At 47.2% G+C, this 25,301-nt stretch overlaps 1 protein-coding gene across 3 annotated transcripts in view; it reads right to left on the reverse strand.

Annotated features, from left to right (window-relative positions):
• Nucleotides 1–24,323, reverse strand: part of CHRM4 (cholinergic receptor muscarinic 4) — a 40,749-nt gene extending 16,426 nt beyond the window's left edge. For 2 of the 3 annotated variants that reach the window (XM_074955365.1, XM_074955364.1), the window contains exon 1: nt 20,465–20,788. In XM_074955365.1, the coding sequence (XP_074811466.1) occupies nt 20,465–20,519 (55 nt within the window). In that variant the 5' untranslated portion in view covers nt 20,520–20,788. Of the gene's footprint in view, nt 1–20,464; nt 20,789–24,305 lie in introns of those variants that run through there. The other variant, XM_074955366.1, reaches the window with a different exon arrangement.
• Nucleotides 24,324–25,301: the final 978 nt, after the last annotated feature.

Here is a 25,301-nt window from a genome sequence, read left to right on the forward strand (position 1 = left end):
TCAGGTTTCATATTTTGGTTAGAGACAGAGACAAAGGAATTTGCCCAAAGCCGTAAAGGCCCCAGCAAGAGTCATTTCACCCTGGTTCCCAGCCTTTTGCTGTTTATCTCTGTTCTCCTAAAAGTGCCGAGAGGGTAAAAATCTAATGGGATTAGTTCTGTCATGTTAAACTGCAAATGCAATGCAGGTTTTAGCATTAGCACAGGCAGATAACTAAGCTCTCAGGAAAGGAGGGGAAGGGAGAGGGAGAAAGGAAGAGAGCAAGAAAGAAGAGTGAGAGGGGAGAGAAAATGATAAATGAGTATTTGTTTATGGAGTGTGTGTGTGTGTGCGCGCGTGTGACAGAGAGAGCGAGAGACTGAACTGGGTGATGGTTTGTAGTGATAATAGCTTTATCTAATAGTCGTTAATTAGTTACTGAGTCATGGCACTGCTTTACATGTAGTGAGCGATTGTTCTAGATGACAGATTCACACCCCTGAGAGAGTGTGAAAATGTAGCTCTTAGATACCAGTAATAGGCACCTTGGCAATATGATAGATAGACAGAAAGAATAAAGAATGTGGTTCTATTCCTAGCAAAGTGAATTGGCCAGATTTCATACAGGCGGGGAGGTTCAGTGCTTGATGGTGTCAGACACAAGTGCCAGTGATCTCTGGATAATTAACATGTGGAAATAAATGGAAAGACGGAGAAGGAAAAGAAAAGGTGAATCAATAGTTCACCAGCATTCAATTGTATTTGCTCATTTGAAATGCAGTCACCCCTCTTGCACTGTCAGGAATGCCCCGGACTTGGCAGTTTCATACTGGAAGGCGTCCCTTTTAACTCCTTACCCATCTATAAACAATAGATCAGTGAAAGAGCTGGTAGAATTACTCATTGCAAATAATTTATAGCATGGGGTAGGGCATTTTTTTCATTGAGTAAATTATTCATGATTTTTTCCTATTTATATGACCAATTCTGAGAAGTGAAAACAAAATTACTGGAGCAATACACACACATGCTGTTTGTCATCAGTCTTTAAGACTCCCACTCCTCCAAACCACATGGGCAACGCCAAGTATTCAGGTGACTGGAAGGTCTGCTTGTGGGCAGGCTGCAGGCAGGGAGACAGGCTGGTGGCACTTATGGTTCATTAGGAAGGCTGGTTGAATGGTGGCAGGAGGGAGGGTTGAGAATTACAGTTCTACTTGATTGATTGATTTTTCAGTTTTTAAAAATGCGCCCATGAAAGTTGCCTGCTGGCGACAATAGAGCATGTTCGTTAAAATCATATCAAATTAATTAATCAAAGCAAATTAATTAGTATTAATTTATTCCATTTCAGTGCTCAGAACAGTGCTAGGCACCTCTCTGTACAAGTAAACAGGCATGAGCCTCTAAGCAGATGGCTTTCCCCATCCTGCTCCTAACAGTGATATAAGAAGAAAGCTGAGGTGAAGCTTTATTATCAGTTGAGTTAAAACCCCATTGAGATTGATAGGTGTGAACTCACCCTTCAATTAACATACATTTAAGTATAAGCCATTACCTAAGACAAAAGATGTGGCATCCGATGAAGTGAGCTGTAGCTCACGAAAGCTTATGCTCAAATAAATTGGTTAGTCTCTAAGGTGCCACAAGTACTCCTTTTCTTTTTGCAAATACAGACTAACACGGCTGCTACTCTGAAACCTGAACCCACCCAGATGCTCTTGGCTGGGTATGGGTGGAGGAGATGAATGAGAGAGAAAGGAACTGAGAACAGACAAGAACAGAAAGGGAGAGGCAAAAAAACCAATCAGGAGCCTATAAGTACAGTGACAGGTTTCAGAGTAGCAGCCGTGTTAGTCTGTATTCTCAAAAAGAAAAGGAGTACTTGTGGCATCTTAGAGACTAACAAATTTATTTGAGCATAAGCTTTCGTGAGCTACAGCTCACTTCATCGGATGCTTGATAGTGTCAGACACAAGTGAGCCGTAGCTCACGAAAGCTTATGCTCAAATAAATTTGTTCGTCTCTAAGGTGCCACAAGTCCTCCTTTTCTTTTTGTAAGTACAGTGTGACCCTGGAAAAAGCTAGAGACCTTTTGAATCTGGTGTTGGCTAATGGTGCTTGCAGGCTATAAGCTAAGGAACCATTCTGTTTGTTCTTAGTTCCTTCTGCATTCAGAGACACAGACCTTTGTACATTCCTGTAAATAAGCAAGATGGCATCAAAGAAAATCCCACAATCTATCAAACATCCCCAGGGCCCTAAATTTTTACTAGCTGTCACCTCGAATAGGAACACCACAGGATCCACTTTCCAAGGAGAGAGCTTGTGAGCTGGTATTCCTATTGACCCAATATGGAGCAAATAATGGGGGTTCTTGCAGAAATCACCAAGCGTCGACAGGATTTCAAACAAGCCCCAAAACAGGAGCTGAAGATGTCACAAAAGGGTTTAAATCAAAGCCTGGAGGTTTTACAAAGGAACTAAAACTGAATCTGGACGGTCCCAGAGGGGGCTGAGTGTTGCCTTGCTGGCAGAGGTCAAATCTCTGTTGGAGCAACTACAAAGTGTCCAGACAGGTTGGGAAGCCCAGCTGCAAATCTCCCAGGCTAAAATGGCAAGACAGAAAAGAGGTGACCAACAACCTAAGTTCCATAGACCAGATATTTTTCCATAAAATATTGGAGACCAGGCAAGCTGTAGCCAACCTGGAACTTGCTACCAGAGATGAGCTGCAGATAGGACTTAAAAACTGAAAATTCAGCTCCAGAAGGAAATCAAAGGGTCACAGAACACCATGGAAGGCAGCCACCTGGGTGAGAAATTGAGCCAGCCAGAGGACTTGGGTAAGAGGAGACACAACAGTTTTCTACCCCATTTGTAACCCAGAGAGGTCCAAAGGGGAGAGATTGGGCTGACCCAGCTCAAATAATGCAAAAGCCCCACTATCTTGGAGGGGAAAACTCCCTGGGAAGCTTATTTGGCTCAGTTCAACTTTATAGCTCAAATAAATGGCTGGGAGGAGGGACAGAAAGGGGGCTTACTAGCAGCCAACTTTGGTGGCCCAGCTCTGATGGTGCTACAGAACTTACCACCAGAAAAGGGACTGAGTTCTCCAAACCTGGTACAAGCCCTGAACATATGGTTTATAACTAAGCTGCCCAGGGCACAACTGAGATCTAGAAGGAGAGGGAAAGAAGAAACCCCTCCTTAACTGGCAGAGGACCTGTAGAGATGTATGTTCCTGGCATATCCAGGTAGAACCAGCCTTCCAGGATAGGCTGGCAATGGACCGATTTATAGATGTTCAGCTGGACTTGGATTCGCAGATCAAGATCAGTGAAAGGAGGCCAAAGACACCCCAGGAGGCTGTGGAGTTTGCCCCAGAACTTGAATCTTTCCTTGAAGCCGCGCACCAGAAGAGCAAGCAGCTGGTTGTGAGGATGATGGAAGCTGATTACCATAACACCTGGAAGTACAGTTCTGTGCCTAATATATATGATGAAGGAGGGGATTCTAATCTGTTTAATGACCATATTGAACAATTAGAACAAATGATCAATTTGGTTTGTAAAACAATGGAAATTAGCAATGATGCAAAAATTAAAGGAAATAGTTCAGTTAAATGCTGGTACTGAAAGAAAATTGGCCACAAAAAAAAGTCGCAATAAATTTAAGTCGGGCCAAGACAGACTGTCATAAGTGTCTAGTTAAAGCGTCTCTCCCAGTTCAGGAAATGGGGGAACACCAAGCCGAAGGAGCAAAGCTTGGAAGAGGTACAAGGATCAGCCCCACAGGTTTTGTTTAGATCTGAGCAGCTAAAGGACAATAACGGGAGTTTGGCTATTGAGGGCATAACAGGATGTGTGATGGGTGTAGGGATAGTGGACGCTGGCTCAGACACAATAGTTATTAGACACTAAAAAGGCTAGGAAACAAGGGATCCAGAACCGAACCATCTGATTGGTCTGAATGGAGACAGTGACTGGGTAAAGGGCACCCATCTAAAAAGTGGGAAAATTGGGTTTGAAGATTGGACCTCTGAAATTCAAGCAAGAAGTCTGGATGGCTGAAATAATGGATGAGCTACCAATTGACTTAGATTTCATTATAGCTAATAATCGTGGAATCAGTACTAGGAAAGGTGTCTGACAAATACAGCCTGTGGAAATTCCCTTGAAAGATATGGCCCAGGTGAGACAATGGTTTGTAGGCAACTGGTATGCAGTGAACAAACTGTCCTGCCCATGGGGGCAGAAACCACTATAACAGCAACCTACTGTGGTAGCTTTCCAGAAAGGGAAAGACGGCAAGTAGTTGAAACCTATTTTGAGACCAAGAGTCTTGGGGGAATCTTAGCTGAAACAGGAAGAGATTCCTGTTCCTTAGCTGAATGTTAGTGACAGGCAGCACATAGTAAAAGAAGGGAAATCATTTCAATGGGCTGCAGGGTGTGATTTTGCATTTTCATAGGTGAAAAAGGCTCTTGTGACTTAATCTGTCTTGGGCTATCCATGTTTCAAAACCCGTTCATATTGGACACAGATGCAGTGCTTCCAGTTAGGGGGGCAGGATGTCAGCGTGGCTGCCCCCTGAATCTAAGAGTATAGCTGTGGAAGTTGAGGCTAGAAAAGTTGTTTCAGAGGTGAATCCCCCAGTCAGACAGAATGGGTAGATTATGCCTCAGACAGCAAATTCCTGAGAAACAATACATTAGAATACAAGAACAGCCAAAGGTCCATCTTGCCCAGTATCTGTCTTCCGACAGTGGCCACTGCCAAGTGCCCCAGAGGGAATGAACAGAACAGGTAATCAAGTGATCCATTCCCTGTCGCTCATTCCCAGCTTCTGGCAAACAGAGGCTAGGGACACCATCCCTGCCCATTCTGGCTAACAGCCATTGATGGACCTTTCCTCCATAAATTTTTCTAGTTATTTTTTGAAAGCTGTTAGAGTCTTGGCTCGACCTTCACAACATCCTTTGGCAAGGAGTTCCACAGGTTGACTGTGAGTTGTGTGAAAAAATACTTCCTTTTGTGTTCCTCAGGCTGACTGAAAGGGATCCCTCCCTGGCATTTGATCGGAAGTCCAGGGAGAAAAAAGCCCCAGATTTGGTTGAGAACAAAATTTGTTTATGTTGTTGATGTGAAACTATCCTGACAGAAAGATACTGTACATATGTAAATATGTAACAGTGTATTATTTTTAATTCGTTAAATTATTTATTTTTTTCTGTTTGGGATGGGTTGTTGTTAGGTGTCACCATTTTAGGCCTCATCGGGATGATAAGCAAAGCTGAGATGGGGGTGTTGTTATGAGCTGAGTGAAACCTTGTTATGGGTTGAGTTAAAACCCCATTAAGACTTCACACCTAACAGTAAGCATAAGCCCCCACCTAAGACAAAAGGCATGTGTGAACCCACCCAGGAGCTCTTGGCTGAGTATTGTTTTGGGTATGTGTGTGTGTGTGTGCGGGAAGAGAGATCTCACAGAAACTGAGAACAGAGGAGAACCAGCGGAGAGAGAGACAGCCTGAGAAGCTGAAAGCATGGTGGCTGACCCTGGATGAAACCTGGAAAGAGGCTTATTGACCAGAGGAGCAGGCTAAAAGAGTGCTCTTTTTGCTGTGAGCAAAAGAAGCTGTTTTCTGCTATTTGATTCCCTCTGCACTCAGGATGTTGTGCATTCTTTGTGAATAAACATAACTGCATCAAAGAAATACCTAATTATCACCAATTTCTGCACCCAGCTGGAACACCCACAGGGCCTCAAACCTTGACTGGTCACTTGAGTCACAAATGGGCAAAAACAGTTACACACACTAGGTTTGCTCCAAACCCCCGCTTCTGGCTGTGTTTGTCTTTATGGCTAACTTTATATTAAGGTTTCATTGTTATACGAATGTGAGAGACATGAGCAGCCTGCATTAGAGATGGTTAACAAGCACATCAGTAGAAGGTATTATAGGTTATAAGCCACTGTTATAAATAATTTATTGCCCTGCTGGAGCATATAATCTATAACAATTGATTAACCAGCTATTAAAACATCTATTATTCATTTATTAAACCTTTGTAAACTATTTATAAATGGAACCTTAATATAAAGTGTGACTTAACTTAAATGGCAACAAAATAACCTCAGCCTAACCTTTCTTTTGCACTTAACTGCTTTCCCAAAAGAACCTCTTCTGTCCCTGGCCCTAGTTCCCTCTGCCTCAGATAAAACCTCAAATTCTTTTATACTCCTGGGTTGAAGCTATAAGACCACCTGCTCTAGGGCAGTTCAGCATAAATAAGTCTGCCCTCTAAGCAGCAGGCTATAGGTTCCTGCCTTGAAGATTTATATTAGGCATAGCACAACGAGTAGGGGTAATAGGATGGAGAGGGGGCAAGGGCAAGAAAGGATGAGGGTGACAGCAACACGGTCCTGTGGTAATTTGGATTAATCATGCTCCCTTGCATGGAGCTTCAGTTTCTATGGGTTTTCAGGAGTTAGTACTTGATATTATAGATAGAAATGAACCTAGAGGAGAGATTGGAATGAGGAGAGTGAAGTGGCCAGTGGATGATAAATGGGAGGGCATTCCAAATGTAGGGGGCACCACAAACAGACTCATCCCCAGCATGCAGAACAAATAACGTCACCCTCAGGAAAGACTGAACTGACGGCCTTTACCTGAGCCAAGAATGGCAACAAACAGTTAGCAATTATCTTTGAAAACTTGTGGATGGCAATGACAGGAGAGATTCCAGAGGACAGGAGGAGGGCAAATATCGTGCCAATCTATAAAAAGGGGAACAAGGACAACCAGGGGAATAACAGACCCGTCATCTTAACTTCAGTACCTGGAAAGATAATGAAGCAAATAATCAAGCAATCAATTTGCAAACACCTTGAAGATAATAAGGTGATAAGTAACAGTCAGCTTGGATTTGTCAAAAACAGATCATGTCAAAGCAACCTAATAGCTTTCTTTGATAGGGTAACAAGCCTTGTGGATAGGGGGGAAGCAGTAGATGTCGTATATCTTGACTTTAGTAAGACTTTTGATACTGTCTCACATGACCTTCTCATAAACAAACTTCGGAAATACAACCTAGATGAAGCTACTATAAAGTGGGTGCATAACTGGTTGGAAACCATTCCCAAAAAGTAGTTATCAGTGGTTCACAGTCAGGCTGGAAGGGCATATCAAGTGGGGTCCTGGAGGGGTCCAGTTCTGTTCAATATCTTCATAAATTATGTAGATAATGGCATAGAGAGTACATTTATAAAGTTTGTGGAGGATACCAAGCTGGGAGGAGTTGCAAGGACTTCAGAGGACAGAATTAAAATTCAAAATGATCTGGACAAACTAGAGAAATGGTCTGAAGTAAATAGGATGAAATTCAATAAAAACAAATGCAAAGTACTCCACTTAGAAAGGAACAATCACTTGCACACATACAAAATGGGAAATGACTGCCTAGGAAGGAGCAATGCGGAAAGGGATCTGGGGGATCACAAGCTAAATATGAGTCAACAGTGTAACACTGTTGCAAAATAAAGCAAACATTATTCTGGGATATATTAGCAGGAGTGTTGTAAGCAAGACACAAGAAGTAATTCTTCCACTTTACTCTGTGCTGGTAAGGCCTCAACTGGAGTATTGTGTCCAGTTCTGGGAGCTACCTTTCAGTAGGGTGACCATACGTCCCGTTTTGTCCGGGACAGTCCCTTTTTTAGGCCCTGTCCCGCTGTCCTGACTTTTTTTTGACAAAACTGGGCATTTGTCCTGTTTACTCTTGCCAACTGATCATCAGCCCTGCACACAGGGTGGGGAAAGGGGAGGCTCGGACCAGCCCCGCACAAAGAGGGGGAGGGAGCTGGGGGGGGGTTGTGGGCTGGGAGCAGGGGGCCTCAGAGGACCAGCCCCACATGTGGGGGAGTGAGGGGGTCATAGGTGCCAGTGGGGAGGGGGAGCTCAGGCCCGCCCACTTTCTGGATCCCAATAGGATCAAGAGGCTACAGTCTGAACCAGCTGTAGCTCCTTCCAAGTGGTCTCAAGGATAGTGTGACAATTTAGTGAATGCACAAACTTCAAGCCATGAAGAGCAGGTGTTTTTGTGATGCTTTTGTTAGGACCAGGCAGGCAATTTCTTTCCTTTAACAATATACAAAGTGATATGGGGCTTGGCATCAGAAAACCCAGTTAACTCTCTAGATGCTGAGCTCTTCTGGATAATTATAACTTTAAAATGGGCCCTGCAAAAGTATGTCCATGAATAACATCAATACCTTAAATACCAACTCCCTCCTTTTCTAGAGGGTTATTGCAAAGAAATTGAACTTTCAGGCTATTCAGCTAGAAAGATCATAGAGTAGGAAATAGCCACTGCAGAAGAATCCCCAAAAGTTTTACAGATTTGAAAAAAAATCACCAAAAGTAATTTCCTGTAAATACGTCACTGTTTCATTCCCTAGTGGCTCCTGCTGGCTACAGCAATGAGCTCTCCAGCAACGGTCAATGTAGGCACATGCTGGCACAGACTCCAGGCATCTCAGCAGTAATAGCTTAATCGGGCTGGGAACCCGATTGCTAGGCAGCATGAACATTAGCACTCCTGCAATGGTGCACCCTAGTATAATAGGTTTCAGAGTAGCAGCCATGTTAGTCTGTATTCGCAAAAAGAAAAGGAGGACTTGTGGCACCTTAGAGACTAACCCATTTATTTGAGCATAGTATAGTAGCTGCTAGCATGGAAGTGTGAAAATAATGAGATGCCAAATTGCCAGCATGAGTCGAAGCACAAAAGAAAATAGTTGTGAATATTCCCAGTTCCATTACCTAGTAGAATAAAGTTGCTTTTTCTAAAAAAGAGATCCTGCTTCCCCCTGGCTTATTTTTCCCAGTTTTTTAGCTGTTTGGCAGACTCCAGGGATGGCTGAATGAGACACTTCAGGTCTCTGGTCTTGACCTTCCCAGAATTTAGCAGCTTCTCTCATCTGGAGATCCAACTAGTCTCTTTTATGAGTTAATGTAGCAGCTGTGAAGCTATTTCTTACTGTGGACCATAAAAGCTATTATTACTCATTATTTTCATTATGGTAATTCCAAGAGACCCCAGTCAGGGATCAGGGTCTCCTTCCACTAGGCACTGAACACACATATAACAAAAAGATGGATCCAGAGCTAGACAGTTTCAGGAACTCTCTACACTTGGAAGATGATCTATTGCTAACCAATGGTTGTCAACAACAGAAGTTCCCCATTCCCCTCCTCCCCCACAAACTGCTAATAGAGATGGGTTCAAATTGTTTTCAGCACCACTCCAGTAATGATGATGTACACCATAGCCCTCTAAATCTCAATCATGCTTTCTGTACAGCTACTAAAACTGGATTGGTCCCATCCAGACAGGAGTCAAAACATTCTCATTACCAGTGCAGGGGGCCTAAACAATCTCAACACAGGTCGTTTTCCAAGTGTGGAGAGATCTTTAAAGTAGGGCCCCACATTTCCAGAAATAAGCAACTGCAGCATTGGCAGTGAGATTCACCTTACCCAGAATAGTACTCCCAAATCTGCATTTTGCTTTTTTTAAACTACATTTCTAGAATTTACTGTTGCAGAGAAAATCTTGAAAATATCCCACAGTGTAAACAATGCACTAAAATGTTCCTGTGTTTGCAGAGAGCCTAAAACAATACTCCAAGAAATGTGAATTGCTATGGTCATATCAATGGAGCATTAACTCTTGAACCTAAAGATGACATTTTTAACTATTTCACTGGTGAACACTGTTGCAAAACATCAAAACAATGTGTTTATTTTACAAATCTAAACTGCTGCCCAGCCACCTCCTATGCCAAAAGACTCGATGATTCCAAATCCAGCTACCAAACCCTTTTCTGACAGCTTCTATTGTGCAGTTAGGCATTGTCAATACAAAACTCTGTTGCAAGTTGAAACCTGCAAATGTGGGGATGTCAAATAAATGAATTTAATATCAATATCGGTAACACATAGCCTACTGTTCTGGCTGGATTATTCATTATCATATTTAATTCAGTTTTTTAAAAACTTAATTTTATAATGTACATGAAGGTGCCACAGAATTCCACTCTCCTGCACCAGAGTGCCACATTATCCAAGGACTTCAACATGGAATTTAGATCCAATTTGCTGTGGACTACACAGGGGTTTGCCTTAAAGTATAAACTTTCCAGAAGAATTTCTTCATGTCTCCTCTGACCAAGAACCCCTTAATGCCAACTAACAAGGGGGTTACAGGAATGTCCCATGTCTGGTAGGTACATTCTGGCATCAAAGAATATCATGTGAGGTCTTAAATGAAAGCCAGGATCACACACTGGTCAATACCATTGTGAAATGTATATACCAATACTTTGTATGGATAGTTTCAAATCTCTTATCAAGACAGAATTGACAAAAAGGTTTTCTGTCAGGCAGGGATGTTTATTCACCTGTCTCTCTGTTGAGATGCAGATTAAGCATTGTAAGTTAACACAATGGATATCCATTTACATGCAAAGTCAGCAGGGAGATGTGAAATCAATAGAGAAGCAGCACACAGGAAAATAAGCCCTGGGTTCTTATCCTTACTGAAAGAAGAAAAGGAGTACTTGTGGCACCTTAGAGACTAATAAATTTATTTGAGCATAAGCTTTCATGAGCTACAGCTCACTTCATTGGATGCATTCAGTGGAAAAACTGAATGCATCCGATGAAGTGAACTGTAGCTCACGAAAGTTTATGCTCAAATAAATTTGTTAGTCCCTAAGGTGCCACAAGTACTCCTTTTCTTTTTGCAAATACAGACTAATACGGCTGTTACTCTGAAACCTATCCTTACCGAGTAGAGACAATGAACTTTCAAGATATAAGTAAAAGGCAAAGAAGATGCCCCTTTATCCTGCACCAAGAAGTAAATGAGCAGTGCATTTACAGTCATGAAAATGAGTTCTCAGCCAACCTTGGTTGAAATGTGCACAAGTCCAGGGGTCCAGATATAATGCATCCCAGTCTGATGTGATTGCAGAGCCATTGGCCATTATCTGTGAAAATTTGTGGTGATCGGGAGAGGTCCCGGACGATTGGAAAAAGGAAAATCTAGTGCCCATATTTTAAAAAGGGAAGAAAGAGAACTACAGACTGGTCAGCCTCACTTCAGTCCCCAGCAAAATCATGGAGCAGGTCCTCAAGGAATCCATTTTGAAGCACTTGGAGGAGAGGAAGGGAATCAGGAACAGTCAACATGGATTCACCAAGGGCAAGTCATGCCTGACCAACCTGATTGCCTTCTATGATGAGATAACTGGCTCTGTAGATATGGGGAAAGCAGTGGATATGATATATCTTGACTTTAGCAAAGCTTTTGATTTTGTCTCCCACAGTATTCTTGCCAGCAAGTTAAAAAAAGTATGGATTGGATGAATGGACTATAAGGTGGATAAAAAGCTGGCTAGATTGTCAGGCTCAGTGGGTAGTGATCAATGGCTCAATATCTAATTGGCAGCTGGTATCAAGCGGAGTACCCCAAGGGTCACTCCTAGGGCCAGTTTTGTTCAACATCTTTCCCAATGATCTGGATGATAGGATTAATTACCCATCATAAGCTCTCAGATGACACTAAGCTGGGGGGAGAGGTAGATACGCTGGAGGGTAGGGATAGGGTCCAAAGTGACCTAGACAAATTGGAGGATTGGGCCAAAAGAAATCTGATGAGGTTCAACAAGGACAAGTGCAGAGTCCTGCACTTAGGATGGAAGAATCCCATGCACTGCTACAGACTGCGGACGGACCGTAAGCAGCAGTTCTGCAGAAAAGGACCTGGGGATTACAGTGGACGAGAAGTTGGATATGAGTCAGCAGTGTGCCCTTGTTGCCAAGAAGGCCAACGACATATTGGGCTGTATTAGTAGAAGCATTGCCAGCAGATCGAGGGAAGTGATTATTCCCCTCTATTCAGCACTGGTGAGGCCACACCTGGAGTATTGCATCCAGTTTTGGTCCCCCACTACAGAAGGGATGTGGACAAACTGGAGAGAGTCCAGCGGAGGGCAATGAAAATTATTACAGGGTTGGCTATTAGGAAACACTATTTCACTAGGAGGGGGTGAAGCTCTGGAATGGGTTTCCTAGGGAGGTGGTGGAATCTCCATCCTTAGACGTTTTTAAGGCCTGACTTGACAAAGCCTTGGCTGGGATGATTTAGTTGGTGTTGGTCCTGCTTTGACGATTTAGTTGGTGTTGGTCCTTACATGACCTCCTAAGGTCTCGTCTAACCCTAATAGTCTATGATTCTATGAAACTCTGCAGAGGATGTTGTGGGGTGAGGTAAACTTCTTTAGACAGGAGGTAAGCCTGTGTCAAAGTTTGACTCAGACTCACAATTTATCAGACCACTCTGTTTTATTAGCAAAGCTGCTCTGCTAATACATTTAGAAGTGAGCCCCCCGAGTGGGGCTTGTGTCTCTTAATTTATACAGTTTTTTTGGAGAACAAGTTACAGAGAAGTTACAGACAAAAGAAGAAAAAGATTTTAGTCACCACCCTTCGAGATCCCTGAGACCAGTCACGTATCTTCAATTACCTGCCACCCTTAACAATCTCCTTTAACAGCTTCCAGTTAACTTAACTAATTGCCCTTCACACCTTCCATTCTGATGCCTGCTTCTTAGACGTGCTGGCTCTATCTTAATTGCTTCTCCATTCAAAAGATAACTGTCCCTACGTGTGCTCCCTCAGATACTTTGTAACATGTTTTGGCATGCCCTCTCATATACAATGTATCCAGCATGTCCCCTTATACAACGTTATACTTATACAATGTTATACTTCCACACCTGTTAAGATTAGTCTCCAGAAAGCATGTTATGATTTTGTTTTATATGTAACCTTTTAGTTCCATTATTCTTACTCACTATCTCTTGAAACCTTGGTAATAAACTTATCCTTGTTTTCACTATCAATATATCTAAGTGCTGTCATATTAAGCAAGGGGCTGATCTTGAGTTGAATCATATAAGCTGGTGTGTACATTATTCGCTGGGGGACAGTACACTTGGTATTTCTGTGAGTGTTCAGTGGATAAGGGGCTGGTTCAAAGGGTCTCAGGGACTGGGGTATACCTATTGCTAACCTGAAAACAAAAGGCTAGCATTTCCCAGAGGAGAGTGCTTGGGTTAGTAATAGGCTGGTGGTGTCAGGGAGCTGACACCCAGCTAAGCATAAACAAATGTCCCTCATGCTGGAGGCAGGGGGCTAACAAAGTGACTCTCAGTCCTTGGTACGCTGAGAACCAACACACCCCATACATAGGATGAAATTCACCCTTGTCCAGAGGACAAGCAAAAAGCCAATGCTTTAGTCTCTCTCATGCCCTATTTGGAAAATGTAAGTAGTGCACAGATCCTTTGCATGGGGAAGATTTCACCCAGACAGATGCTGGGGGAGTCTGTGATCAGTGTGTGGCTGCACAATTTGAAGAGAAGAGTTGAGTCAAGCTAAGCAGAGCAGGAATGGTGTAGGACAGGATGGAGTCACAGAGTATAGGTAAAGAGTGATTACGTTGCTAACAGGACTCTTATTTGCAGGACTTCCCTGTTTAAGTGCAGACAGATCTGGATGAAGGAAATGCTTGCTGTATCTGCTAGAAAACTGGGGAAATAGAGGGATTTGTTTGTTTTGAGTCTAGTTTCTGTGGTGAGGAGGTAAGCACAAAGAGCCATAACTAGAGAACTCCCTGACTAGGAAGTCCCTCTATATTATCCTGGTCCTCTCTGGTGACTGTTGAGGACCAGGAACTCTATAACCACTCCACAGCATCCATGATAGGGACTTTCATTATCATCCATATTTCCATTCTCAGAACTTTCTGAAAAATGCTCCTTTAGACTAAATATTGTAGACTTGGTTTCAGAATCCACCCACAATTGTTTCCCCCACACACACACCCCCAAGCTGATTTTGAGCTATTGGAGAGTGAAGAATGCATTTTTCCAGTATTTCATTATGCTCACCTTTGAACTCAGATATGGCTGAATAAAAATTCCTCTAAATGTTGCATGGAAATGGTCCCTATGGAAGAATCGTGGAGGGAAGGAGATAAACCCTCAGAAGTCATAAGCGATTTGAAAAAATCACTTCTGAACATAATCAAGAGGTACCTGCTAAGGTTATAGCAGAACCTACCAACACCCCACCCACTTTGTGACATCCAATGTTGGCGCTCCCACCTGTTTTGCCCAAGAAGTTACTATTCCCAGGTTGTTTTAGGGAAAATCTGGGGGAGAAAATTAGTGCATGTCACACTGACAGCAGAATTCTCCAAAAGGTGCATACTAAGGCCCCGATTTTCTGATCCTGGGTAAAAGTACCAGTTGGCCATGTGAGAGAAAATCCTACTGGGTGTTAGCCAAACTTAATTTACTGTGTGGCTAGCTAAACTTAATTTACCCATATGCAAGCTCAAAATGGCATTTTATGTGTGGACATCTGGCAGCATGCATGCAAAGAGGGCACATTTATAGCCTACGTTTCTATCTATTCCTGTTGCAGATGTTCTCATCTGCTTTCTTCTTAGAGGTGCTGCTTTCCTGTTAACGCAGCCTGGCAGAAAAAATAGCAGGGACTTGCCAACCCATTCACTTCAGTGGCCCTGGATCACTATTCTCAAGACCTCCAGACATCTCAGTGAGAGAGGAACTCCAGAGCATAGTTAGCACAATTTCAGTGTCAACATGCAGAGGTCCTTTGTATCTTTCCCACATTTTGGGAGGGGAGGGGATAGGGTGTTTGCTGTCTTATTAAAAACAAGGCAATGAAATGCAAAAACTCTCTCTCTCAGGTACCTATCTGGCTCCCAACACTGTGCATGATTAGAATCTTCTGAGGACAGGTTTAAACACAAACACACTGCCCCTTCTGCAATGGCCATAATAAATGAATTATGCCAGTACTAAATCATTTCTGTTAGGCTTTCTTGTATTAAAAACAACATACTAATCTATGGAGGTGGTCACGTGCCTAACATGAGAGAACAAACTGTCCCATTGTGATAATAACCTTTACCCTTCCCCATCCATCCATCCATCCATCCTCCGCCCCAACGTTTTCCCCACAACCCACTCATCTAAAATTGACATTACAGAACTCATCGAAAATTACTGTCCATACCTGAAAGACAATGCAAAGTTCCAATCATGCCTTTGTGCACCATGAAATAATAATAAAATAAGAATAGAATGCAAAAGTTAAGTATAGTAATAGTACTTAGTAATATTAACTCACCCACACTGCACATAATACTTTTGATTAATAGTTATGCTATTAAATGTCACCTGAATATTTACAGTATGAACAAAGTAACGTTACTATGGCTTTGATTTAGCAAAGTGCTTCAAGTAAGTGCTTAGGTGCTCTGCTGACCTGTGCTTTGTGAGAGCTTTTATTTCTTCATGCCCTGATTTTCTGCATCTAAATGTGTAACCTTAACATTACTTTAAATATACATACATTTGGCCATAGAAAATTGCTGTACTTTTGCGTGTGGGCTTTCCAGGTAGGCAGAATAAATGTCCCGCAATTTCTACTCCCTGGGAGAGATTATCTAGATTGATGTTAATGGGGAAGGAGAGTGGTGCTGGTTGTTACAAGCACCATTTCAGATAGTATATGCTGGAGTGTTTTGTTGGGATAACAGTTGCGCTCTGCCTAGGATGGAGTACATGCGGCTAGCATATGAGCAGCATTCTATTTGAATCTCTAACTAAACAGCCAGAAACACCACTCTTCACTTTTAAATATATCTGTCTCATACAACTGGATATGTACATGCATGTCCCAGTATTGGCTGGTTCTCTGGAAACAGAACCACCAGAAATGGTCTTGTCTTCTTCTGCCAGAAACTGAGACATGGATGGCCAGGCCCAGTGGTTGGTGCAGTGACAGTCTGCCTAAGAACCAGAGCCAATGGTCAATGCTGGAACCAGGAGTTAATAGCAGGCTCAGAACAAGGCAAGCACAGGGCTGGCAACTAGGCTGGAAAAAGCTAAGTCCTGTGGTATCTGTCACCGCTATCAAGCAGGGGAATGCACCAAGCCATGAAGTGACATTAGGCAGATTGAGTGACTGTTTCTCCTGTGAGGCTTTAATACCTGCTCTGAGAGTCACCAGACCAGCTCCTGACTTGTGGATTCGCTAGAGCCTAGCATAGAAATGATTCATCACTGCATGTGGCTTAATCAGGCTCTAGTTCATCACCTCACAGGTTCTCTGGGAATGGGCATGACTCTACCAGGTGGGAACTGGTACTGGCTGGTTGTCTGGAATGGGTGTGTCTCCCAAGCAGGCACTGGTGTTAGCTGGTTCTCTGGGAATGGATGCCATTAGTTGGTGTTGAGCTAACATGAACTGTGCCAATGAAAACAACAAGGTAGTTTTCCAGCTTTTTGGTAAAAGCACAAGCTGTGACTGCTGGTCCACACTGGAGACCTCTGTCTGGGTGTGCCACCGGTCAGGTTAGGAAGGACAATGAATAACTGAAGAGGTTCCTAAACTGAATTGTGGAGAGAGCTGGCTGATGCTGGCACCTCATTTCCAGCTGCCAAAATTGCAAAAAAAAAAAGCTAAAAATATAGTAAGGTTGCCAACTCTTGCAATTTTAACATGAGTCTTCCAATATCTGGTGTTTTACTTAAATCCCCAGCTCCAGGAAACTATCTAACTGGCTTAGGGTATGTCTATACTGCAGTAAAACACTGGTGTCTGGCCCATTTCAGCTGAGTCAGGCTAATAGGGCTATAAAATTACAGTATAGATGTTTGGGCTCAGGCTGAAGCCCAAGTGCTGGGACCCGCTGAGTGGGGAGGGTCCCAGAGCTCAGTCTCCAGCCAGAGCCCAAATGTCTACCCTGCAATTTTATATCCCCACAGCCTGAGCCAGCTGATGCAGGCCAGCTGTGGTGTTTTACTGCAGTGCAGATGTACCCTTAGATACTTGTATGGCCACTATTATCACAGTATCCAAGCACTTTACAAGTTCTAATGGACTTATCCTCATAGCACCACCAGGAAGTACTATTATCCCCCTTCGGCAGATGGCAAATGGAGGCACAGAGAGGCTAAGGCTCAGATCTTTAGAGGTGTTTAGGCTCCAAAGTTCCACTGATTTCAGAGAAAGTTAGGAGTCAAAACACCCTGGTGGAGCTGGGCCTTGGTGACTTGACAAGGTCCCACTGGCAGTCTGTGAAAGAGAGAGTCTTGAGCCCAGCGCTCCTAACTGGCAGTCTAATATCCTGATTTTAAACCAATCTCATGATCTGGGGGGGGGTGGGGGGGTGGGTGACTCATGACTTTTTCATTTGGGGTTGGCAGTACTGGGTTCAGTACTTTCCTAACATCATTTGCCCCAGGGAAGTCATCTGGTCCCCAGTAGGAAGATAGGTTTCAGAGTAGCAGCCGTGTTAGTCTGTATCCGCAAAAAGAAAAGGAGTACTTGTGGCACCTTAGAGACTAACCAATTTATTTGAGCATAAACTTTCGTGAGCTATAGCTCACTTCTTCAGATGCATCCGATGAAGTGAGCTGTAGCTCACGAAAGTTTGTGCTCAAATAAATTTGCTAGTCTGTAAGGTGCCACAAGTCCTCCTGTTCTTTTTTTAGTAGGAAGATAGATGCTCTGAACCCCAGTGAAAGGGGGAGGGGAGGCAGAGGCAGCACAGCTGTGAAAGGAAGAGGAGATGGAGTTCACAGGATGGTAAATGAGAGGGAAGACAGACATACAACAATCTCTCCCTTAACGTGCCACGAAAAGATCTGAGAACCCCTGTATCATTGGAATGGAAAGAGAGCAGCTAGGAGATCACCTTATCTGTGCACATCAGCTTCTGCTAAATCATTGCTTTTACCCCTACGGTGTCCCAAGAAGAGTGAGAGGATGTTTTGCATGAACATGGATTGAAAGGAACCACCTCCCTTCGCTTCTCCTAAGCAGGAGACCCCACTTGCTAGGTGTATCATCCCTCTGCTAGGAAATCGGCGGGAGCAATTTTCATTTTAAAAGGAGTCTCTTGAGACAGTTTCCTGCTGGGAAAAGGAGTCTTTTTTAGAAATGGAAACATCACATCAAACAATATCTCTAGAAAGCTGAGGGCTGCTGATGTCGCAACGCCTACTGGTGCCCATTCTGATGTCACCCACTTCCACCGTTCCAGGTGGGATGTGGTTGAAAGGAACAATACAAGAAATGAATGCATTGTTTAAAGTGACCCAAATGAAAATTCCAGTCCATTCACACATCATCGTCTAATCCCACCTTATCAGTCACCCGACCCCACTGATTTACTTTACACCTTCAGTGAGTAAACCCAAGGAAGGCAGGAATTACCTAGCATGAGCCCAGTGGGTAAAATTAAAGTAATGAGGTGAAATTAAGCAAAAGAAATGTGAAGTGAATGGGGACGGGGAACCAAACTGTGAGATCGGTGAAAGAGAGGAATCATCTCATAAGGAGAAAGAAAAGGAGTACTTGTGGCGCCTTAGAGACTAACCAATTTATTTGAGCATAAGCTTTCGTGAGCATCCGATGAAGCGAGCTGTAGCTCACGAAAGCTTATGCTCAAATAAATTGGTTAGTCTCTAAGGTGCCACAAGTACTCCTTTTCTTTTTGCGAATACAGACTAACATGGCTGTTACTCTGAAACCTCTCATAAGGAGAGTCATGCCAGCCTCTTCGTCCCTGGGGACATTTAAAACTGACAGTCAAAGCCCGGGAGAATGGACTTCAAGGAACAATCGGTGTCCTGCAAGGGAGTGGGGAGGACTAGATGGTATCTAATACATATTTCCAGCTGTCCTCTCTGCAATACTTCAGTGGTAGATTTACACAGCCCTGCTCTTTAATATCATACCAGTGACACACAATAAGCATGATCCACAACAGCTCATGATTACACATCCCAGATTTCCAGTGTCTTTGTACACACACGTCCTTAAACCCTTGTCCAATCACCACCCTAGCCACTTGTATTTGCTCGTCGCTCCCCTTCCCTCCTGTTTTGTTGTCTCCATCAGAGTGTCAGCTCTGCCGGACAGCGACCGTGTGGCCCAGTTTGTACAGCGCCCAGCACATTGTAACAAAGGTGTTGCCTAGGGCACTTGCTCTCCGTCTAAGGGAACAGGAACGATCCCGGGTTTCCTTGATAATGACACTGCCCCCTGTCCTCCCTACCCTGATTTATGCCCTATGTGCCCCTGAGTCCCGCGCTAACTGTAAGGGAGTCACGGTGCTAGCTCCACAGCCCAGACTGCTCCTGAACGGTGCCCGCGGCCAGGCGCCCGGCGAAAGCAGTGCTACGCCAAGCCCAGGGCTGAGTAGGCCCTCGTGCTGCAGAGGGGAAGCGTCCCCGCGTCCCCAGAGCTCCCCTCCGCACCCGGGGAACCGAGACTTGCGGGGCAGCCAGGTGAGTGCCACGTGCTTTGCCGGGTGCTGTTATAAGGGGCCGGAGAGTCTCTAGTGGCGATTGCCCGTGAGGCTGCAGGCGGTGGGGAAGGCGAGGGGACCAGTGCAAGTCGCTGGGGCCGGATTGCGGGGTCCCTTAGGCGAAAACTGCCTCCTGCGCTGGGTACCAGTCTAACGTGGCTGTAGACTGGATCCGAATTAGGTGCTACCCGTTGTGGCTCTCTCCTGAGAGCCGCTTCCCAGGGCGATCCGAATCTCACTGGCCCGGCGTGGGCGCTGCCCCGAGCGGCGGGGCCGGCTGGTGGAATCTGGGTTAGTCCCCGTCCCCCGCAGCAGCTGGAGCGGTTCGCTGGCTGCTAGAGCCCCCCCCCCCCCCCCGCTTCCCAGATGTTGCGCCAAGTGACAGCTACCAAAGGCGAGAGAGAAGCGCAGAAAAGCCATTTTTAGGCAAATGGAGTCCGGGAAAGTTGACGGAGAGACAGCGCGTCCTCAGCCCGCCGCGGGAAAGCCCGTGCGCCCCTTCCCCGACCCCGGAGCCTCGGTCCCCTTCTTGGGACGAGCCTAGAAAAGCGGGGAAGTGCCAGAGCCCGAGGCTGCCGGCTGCCCTGAGAACTCCCGCTGTGTGCAGCTGCCCTTTGACCACCTCTGTACCCCGGCGCCATCGCCTCCCCCACCGCCCCGTCTAACTACACCCCCAAAGTAGGGGGCACGTCCCTGCCTAGGAGCAGAGGGCGCTTGGGGAGTGGGCGGGCCGCGGGGGAATCACCCCCCACATTGCAATCTGCTCTATCCCCCGCCCCCACACCACCACCACTCCTGCAAACTCCTTGGCCAAGGGCACCCCGGGAGCCCGCTCCGGCTGGAGGGGGTCACTGTAGTAAGCAGAAGCCCGGCGGAGAGCTGAAGAGACGCGCGCCCGGCCCGGGGCAAAGGGCAGCCAACGCCCGGCCGGGGGATCGCTCTGTGCACTCCGCCCCCCGGCCCCGCGCACGGCCAGGGGGGAGCAGCTCACTCACCGGGCGCCCCCCACGGCGTTAGCGCTGCGGCGCCGCTGCCGTTCTCAGAGCCCATGGTGCATCTTCCCGCACGTCGGGCAGCGCTCGCGGCTGGGGGGCTGGTGCCGATCAAAGGAGAGCGAACGAGCCCCAGGCGCCGGAGTCGGCTTCAGGGGAGGCTCCCTCGGGCATTTCCCTCGGCAGCCGGGGCTGTGCCGGGAAGGCGAAGAGAGCCGGAGCCGGAGCCAGGCCGGCGTGGCGTGGCCAGCGCTCCTGCCGGGGCCGCCCGGCGCCCAGCCCTGCCCAGATGTGCCGCCCTCTCGCGCTAACTAGCGCGCGCCCACTTTTCTCCCCCGCGCGGAAAAAAAAAAAAAAGAAAGAAAAAGCAAAAGCAGCGAGGCAGCCCCGGCACCATGATGTAATGGAGCCTCAGCCAATCACGGCGGGGCTGCGAGCGCTACTTTCCCCTCTCACCCAACCTGAGGGGACCGTGGCTCGCCGCTGGCACATCACTGGGCAGGGCAGGGCGCGGGCGGCGGGAGCTCAGGGTCATGCCCCCCATTACTTGCCTTTGTCTGAGGCACCGTCCCGGAAGCCGCCAGCCCCAGGTGCTCGCTGGAGGGCAGGGCACAGGCCGCCTTGGCTCCAGTGTGAATGGCCTCGGGGGGCCCGGCGGGGGCCCCTATACAGCCGGTGTGGCCGGGGCGGGGGGAGGACTCTGTCAAATCTCTGCTCCCAGCCCTCCGTCCGCCTGGGGCGTGGGGCGGGAACCGCCCGGCCCTTTCCACAAGCTCCGCGCCCATGGGAGCAGGGCGCGCGGCTGTGTGGCCCGCGGGGGGGGCGGGGGGGTTGCGCTTTGCAAGCCACACAGAGTCCGGGGACCCACGAGCTGTCGGCCCGGGAGGCGCGCCCGGGCTTTCAGCGCCGGACACCTCTCGGGCTGGGGTGGCGGAGAAGGGACGTGTGAGGGGGACAAACTAGGGCGAGTGGTGCCGATCGCAGAGCCCCGGTGGGGGCCCGCCCTCAGCCTTTCCAAGCACCGAGCCTTGGAGCTGACGGGCCGGCGCTAGGGACCGAGTGCGCTGCCCACAGGGCGCCCAGAGCGCGGCGGCCCAGGGCACAGGATCTGCCTCGCCCTGCTGGGGAGGGAGTCAGGCCGGACTCCGGTGGCAGCGGCTCTCCCGGATCCGGAGAGAGACAGCCTTGCCCCACCCCCCTGGCACAGGGCTTGGGCTCCATTACGGAGACATCTGGTCAAGGGCTAATGAGATTAGCTCCCTAAATAAAGATGAATTGAGTCTTGGCCGCCTGCTTCCTAAACCCTGTTCTCCCGGCTCCCACTTGGGACAGCGAGCTCGGCCTCTCGCTGCGCAGCTCACCGGGCATCAATGGGGACCCAGAGCGCAGGCCTTTGTTCAGGCAGACTCGGCTCCGGGGCACTTTCAGGGACTAATCCCCTGGGTGTGTGATCTCCTCCGCGCCGGGCTGGGTAGTGTCCGGTTAGCTACCCAGACTGCCGGGCCCACAGAGTCGGAGGGGGCTGCGGGGCGTGGGCGGGGGGGGAGGGTAGGGGAGCGGACTCTGATGGCAGGGCCATTCTCAGCGCCCTGGGACGGGAAGCAGCTCCAGGGGCAGCCTCTGTCCTGCCTGCTCCCCCGCGCCCCGCACCCGACGTTCAGCCCAGAGCGCATTGACAGGGGACGGAGGTAACCTCGCCAGTGGCTGGGTTTCCATAAACGAAGTCACTCCTGGCAGACTCCGCGGTCTGCTCGGGGATCGCTCTCCCAGAGCCAGAGACTCCCGGAGGCGCCGAGGTGCACAAACTAGCTGCACACAAAGAAGCGACACACAATAAGGAGTCGATGAGTTGAACATTTCGCTTCATGTCACCGCTCCCCCAAAGCCCATTCTGCTCTAATAGCTGGGAAGCATTCCTGGCTCATTGGACCTGACTGCGCTTCCAAATCAAGGGGTTGAGGGAATGGAACCCCGCCAGTTACACGGTTCATAGCCATGAACCCGCCTCGTCAGGCCAGGAGAGGGTTTTCTAATCTCTCTAACATCTCCCCTTCTCTAGCCAACCACCCCGGCGCTCTGCTGGAATATGCAGAAAGAATATGCAGGTGGAGAAGAGAGGAGGAGATTCGGAAGAATTTCCAGCAGTTTAACTGAGCAACAAAGGGGAAGAGTTCATCTCCCAAGCTGAGGTGTATCCCTGAGCTTGCGGATGTGATGGAACCCCACTGGAACAGAACCCCTGCACTGCAACAGGACCCTACAGAGAATCCAAGCACCGCAAAGTAGCCCCACAGAGAACATTTGCCTCCCAAGAGAATCCTGCATTAGAACATCTGCACCTCAACAGAACCTGCACGGAACCGTGGCACTGCAAGAGAACCCGCACAGGACCCGTGCACTGCAAGATAAACTCACGTAGAACCCTTGCACTGCAACAGAACCCAGATCCTGTAAGAGAACCTTCCACAGAAACTGCCCACTGCAACCGAACCCCACACAAGACCCAAGCACTGCAACAGAACTGCAGGCGATCCCTGCGCTAAACCAGAATCCCCGTGTTCCAGCAGAACCCAGCACAGCAGCCTTGCCCTGCAGCAGAGCCCCACCACCGCAACAGAACCTCTCAAAATGTCCCTGCCCTGCAACAGAACCCCCGCTCCAAGAATATAGTGTCACGTTCTTTTTTAGTCATGGCCTCCCTCGCTTTTCTCAGCACCAGGCTAGGTTATGTACTCCTGTGCTGAGTCCTCAAATGCTCCGTCAGTGTAACAGATCAGGCAGCAGAGAGATCAGTGATGCTATAATAATCATTAAAAAAACACAGAGAAAGAAAAGAAATCACAAAAGAAGCAGCTGTTCATATTTCAGCAGCTGACACATTGATTTGAAACCCTGTAATTTCACCTGACGCTCATTTCAAATATTTATGGGTAATTTTTTCCTCCCCACTCCCCACTTTGCCTTCTATTTCAGAAAATATCGGTGGGGATTCCACCCCCCCAAAATTTTCTATTCTGAAGTCAAAAGTTTTCCTGGGTGTTTTAAATAAGTTATTCAGAGGTCTTCGACGTCAATGCTGGATCTCCCCTCTAGTCTGGCTGAAAAGCTACCACCCTCAGTTCAGCACCAAGGACAGAGGTACGCACGGGAGGTAGACGGGGGCGCGGAGCTTGTATGGCTCAGCGGCCGACACGTGGGATCACGGACAGGCATTTCTAGAATTTTGAATGCCGCGGATCGGTAGGAAAGTTGCTAGCAGAAAAACCTAGTGAAGAGGTTCCATGGGAAGAGGCCTCGCGATCATAGACAGCCCCATGCTCCCCAGTTTAGCCATTGGAGATGGTCCGTCTTGAAAACCCACTCCAATCCCTGAAGCCTACAGCTCTTTAAAAAGCTTCATACAACCAAACTGATCGATGTAGTTCATTTACATCTAGCGCTAGTGTTCTGCATCCTCGCCTGCACGTGAGAAAGGAGACCATGGCTCTTTCTCCCATGTAGGATTAGGGATAGGCTACTGCGGACGCCTGGGAGTCCCTGATTCATATCCCTCCACTGCAGGGAGGGCAGGGCTGGGTAGGTTTCTTGCCTCTGCTGGAGTCCATTCTCCTCGCTGGACACTTATAAACCAGCACGGCCACAGAGGATTTATCCAAATCCGGTGAGCAAGATGTTTGCTTTTGAAATGGACCAGCAAGGATTTTCAAAGACAAGACCCCCCTCCCCTCAAAACATTGTAAGCGAGAACTCCTTTCTTGCTCCCTCATACACTCGGCTTTCAAACGCTCGGTATATTTTCCCAGGGACAAAACATCAAAACACAGTTTCATAAAATCTGATTTACCCCATAGTGCTGCCTTCTCTCGTGTAGCTATGAGAGCGGCTTTGTTAGGGAGGAAAAATAAATAAAAAGATTTCTCAACCCCTCCCTCCTCTCCGCACATACCCTTCCCCGCTGGAGCGCACACACCCATCCACCCACACCCCTTTCTCCCTCCTCTTTGTCTCCACACACACGTACACACACTCTCTGCATACGCCCCCTCCCTTTTCTGCACCCTTTCTCTCTCCCCCGCATGCACAACCCCCCCACATCACCTACCTTTGGGACAGAGGAGTTATCACAGGCCAAGGGAGACAATTCTGAGGAAGCCCTTTGTTAAAATACTGGCAGTATTTCATAGTCTCAGGATTGCAGGAGAAACGGGCCCAGCCTGCGGTGCCCCCTCCCTGGAATCTCCTGCCCTGAGAAGGGGGGAGATTTCTGAGTCACAGCAAAGATAATGTTGCATTGTAATTTAGACAATTTTCTTTGCTGACACAATTCTAAGGCTGGAATTTTCGATGCATCACTCGGCACCCTGAAAAGGTCAAGCAGGCAATTCGCTTGTATAAATTCCCATTGTGTTGTTCCCCGTCAGCACCAAGAGGACCCTCCTCCTCTGGCTACTGCAGGGGCCACAAACAAGCTCACCACGGGCCAGTTCCTGGAACTTCTCAGTTAGTGCCAGTTGCAAGGCTTTTTGCAGGTGCCTTCTCTTCTGCCTCATCTGGAATTATCCGAATGGAATTATTTTCTAGTGCTAGGGCCAGGTTCTCAGCTGGTGCAAACCAGCATAGCCCCATTGATTTCAGTGGAGTTATGCTGCTTTATAAGTGAAAGATCTGGCCCACAGTTTTTAAGCTTGTGTCAGAAAGCTGCCTCCTATCACTACCCCCTCCTTCCCCCCACAAATAACCCACACCCAGCTAAGGGGACATGCCACATAGAATCATAGAATATCAGGGTTGGAAGGGACCTCAGGAGGTCATCTGCTCAAAGCAACCCCCTGCTCAAAGC

The sequence above is a fragment of the Natator depressus genome, chromosome 6 (genome assembly GCF_965152275.1).
Source record: "Natator depressus isolate rNatDep1 chromosome 6, rNatDep2.hap1, whole genome shotgun sequence".
NCBI classification, from domain to species: domain Eukaryota; kingdom Metazoa; phylum Chordata; order Testudines; family Cheloniidae; genus Natator; species Natator depressus.